Below are 2,954 nucleotides of genomic sequence, written 5' to 3'. Positions count from 1 at the left end.
AACCGGAGCGAGGTGGAAGACATGTAGAACACGGAGCGAAGTGGAGGACATAAAGAACACGGAGCGAAGTGGAGGACATAAAGAACCCGGAGCGAGGTGGAGGACATGTAGAACACGGAGCGTGGTGGAGGACATGTAGAACCCGGAGCGAGGTGGAGGACATGTAGAACACAGAGCGAGGTGGAGGACATGTAGAACACAGAGCGAGGTGGAGGACATGTAGAACACGGAGCGAGGTGGAGGACATGTAGAACACGGAGCGAGGTGGAGGACATGTAGAACACGGAGCGTGTTAGAAGACATGTAGAACACAGAGCGTGTTAGAAGACATGTAGAAACTAGAGCGTGTTAGAAGACATGTAGAAACTAGAGCGTGTTAGAAGACATGTAGAAACTAGAGCGTGTTAGAAGACATGTAGAAACTAGAGCGTGTTAGAAGACATGTAGAAACTAGAGCGTGTTAGAAGACATGTAGAAACTAGAGCGTGTTAGAAGACATGTAGAAACTAGAGCGTGTTAGAAGACATGTAGAAACTAGAGCGTGTTAGAAGACATGTAGAAACTAGAGCGTGTTAGAAGACATGTAGAAACTAGAGCATGTTAGAAGACATGTAGAAACTAGAGCGTGTTAGAAGACATGTAGAAACTAGAGCGTGTTAGAAGACATGTAGAAACTAGAGCGTGTTAGAAGACATGTGGAACACGGAGCGAGGTGGACATGTAGATCCTGGAGCAAGGTGCACAAGGTCCCCATTCATCCTTTTGGATGTTCTCAGCTCTGCTGGCAGGAATCGTATTCTCTTTATAGCAGCATATAATGTGGTTCCCTCACACTTCAGACGTTCTCTGATCACCATCCAATGAGAGTATAAATCAAAGTTGACAGGAAGCGGATCAGAACAAGAATCTAGATCATCATCCCAGTGAATCATGATTTTAGAAGAGGTGATATTATCTCATGAGCTCACTTGTTCTACCTGCTGATCTAGAACCAGATTCTTTTGCAAGGTCCATCAGAACCAATCAACCATCAGACTGATCAGCAGCGGGAACATCCACGATGCTCTGCTGCCCCCTGAAGGATATCAGCTATCATTACACTGCAGGAGGTTTTCCTTCCTGGTTCTGGTCCTGATGGAGGTTTTCCTTCCTGGTTCTGGTCCTGATGGAGGTTTTCCTTCCTGGTTCTGGTTCCGATGGAGGTTTTCCTTCCTGGTTCTGGTCCAGATGGAGGTTTTCCTTCCTGGTTCTGGTCCAGATGGAGGTTTTCCTTCCTGGTTCTGGTCCAGATGGAGGTTTTCCTTCCTGGTTTTTCCAGGTCTGTGCAGGACCTGGTCCTGCGTAGACCTGTTCTCGCAGAGACCCGGTCCTGCAGAGACCCAGTCCTGCAGAGACCCGGTCCTGCAGAGACCTGGTATTCCAGAGACCTGGTCCTAGATAAACCTGGTCCTGCAAAGACCTGGTCCCGCAGAGACCCGGTCCTGCAAAGACCTGGTAGGGGAGTCTTGATGGTGTGATCATGAACGTCTCATTCAGCACGTTGAACACACACGCACACATACACGCACGCGCAGAAGCAGGTGAAAACAGGTGTTTATTAAGACAACAGAAGATCCTGATCAGTCAGGAACGATCGGAGCTCCGGTACGAAGCAGTCACGTGACTCATTACACACAAAACCAACAAAACTCTGAACTCCTGAAGGAATTCCTGACAAGTGAACCCCCCCCCCCCCCCCCAACAGCCGCTGTCCTCTACCTGGACCAGACGGAGCTGAAGGTGATCAGGGTGTGTGTGTGTGTGTGTGTGTGGGGGGGGGGGGGGTGTTTACGGTCTCATGCTGACCCCCCCCCCCCCCCCCCCCCCCCCCCCCCCCCCCCAAGGAAAAAAAAAAAAAAACAGCAGAAAAGCCCGGATGTTAAGAACAACACCAGTAAAGTTCTGCTAGTTCTGGACCACCAGAACCGGACCCCCACGGCCTGCCAGCTCGCCTAACGACCACCGGGTTCCAACGGAACCGGAGTCCGGTCTGATTCGGTCTAAATAGTCCGAGCGCGTCCGGTCCTTCAACTAGACAGGCTCCATTAGAAGTTCTGGTTCCGTTAGGAGCAGGACAGGTTGTCCGCGGTCCGGGGGAAGTCTCCACAGTCCGGTCCGGAGAACTGCAGCCTCCTCACCGCCTCCTTGATCAGGTTCCCGGACAGGAGCAGCTCCTGCAGGAGTCGGTGCGGGTCGTCCTCCTCCACGATCCGCTTCCGGGTCCACGGCCTCATCTGGTCCCAGTCCCGGTCCCCGTTGGACCCGGGGATGCGGTACGGGTTGGTTCTGCTGCTGGCCCGGTTGGACCGGAGCCGCATGCAGCAGCTCCGCTGAGGTGGAGGCGCCGCGCCGCCGCATGAGGCAGGCTTGCCGCTACCGCGCAGGCGGCAGGACGCGGTCTGACGGCCGCCGCTGTTGTTGTGGAGCTGCAGCGCGTCTCCGATCCGCGCGACCAGCGCGTCCACCTCCGCCGACCCCACGGTCACGGACTGCTCCAGCAGGATGTAGTTCTCCTTCCGACACGGCATCCTGGCGGTTCGGTTTGGTTCTGTAGTCTGGGCCGGGATGAATGAAGCCTCCGGACCGCTCCTCGCTCTCAGCACGCGCTCCGCCTCGACCAACAAGCCGTTTGATTTGTAAACAAAGGATGACGTCAGACGGACCGAACCATTCTCCTGCGGGGGGGCGGGGGACGGAACCAGTACCGGCACACAGAACAGGGTCTGGTACCGTCACGCCCTTCATCCCTAAACAGAACCTGCTACATGTCACACAGCCGAACTTTAGACCCAGGAGGTCCAGCTGGTCCCGGTTCCACCAGACCCCCCCCCCCCCCCCCACTCCCTGCAGTGGACCGGTCCGTCCGGGCCAGCATTACATAACTGCCGGGCCCATCAGAACTACTCAGCTGGTTC

At 54.8% G+C, this 2,954-nt stretch overlaps 1 protein-coding gene across 1 annotated transcript; it reads right to left on the bottom strand.

The window, feature by feature from the left end:
* Positions 1-1,976: 1,976 nt before the first annotated feature.
* Positions 1,977-2,646, bottom strand: gbp (glycogen synthase kinase binding protein). Its single transcript, XM_079239964.1, has one exon. It carries the CDS (start codon positions 2,565-2,567, stop codon positions 2,103-2,105), a length of 465 nt encoding a protein of 154 aa, XP_079096090.1. The 5' UTR covers positions 2,568-2,646; the 3' UTR covers positions 1,977-2,102.
* Positions 2,647-2,954: the final 308 nt, after the last annotated feature.

This window comes from Telmatherina bonti, assembly GCF_933228915.1.
Source record: "Telmatherina bonti genome assembly, chromosome: 5".
Taxonomy (NCBI): domain Eukaryota; kingdom Metazoa; phylum Chordata; class Actinopteri; order Atheriniformes; family Telmatherinidae; genus Telmatherina; species Telmatherina bonti.
Note: the sequence above shows the minus strand (reverse complement) of the source record. Positions and strands in the feature narration are given on the sequence as shown.

What these genes read in the sequence shown, in the direction of transcription:
- gbp (XM_079239964.1), bottom strand. Translation starts at nt 2,567, where the DNA reads ATGCCGTGTCGGAAGGAGAACTACATCCTGCTGGAGCAGTCCGTGACC.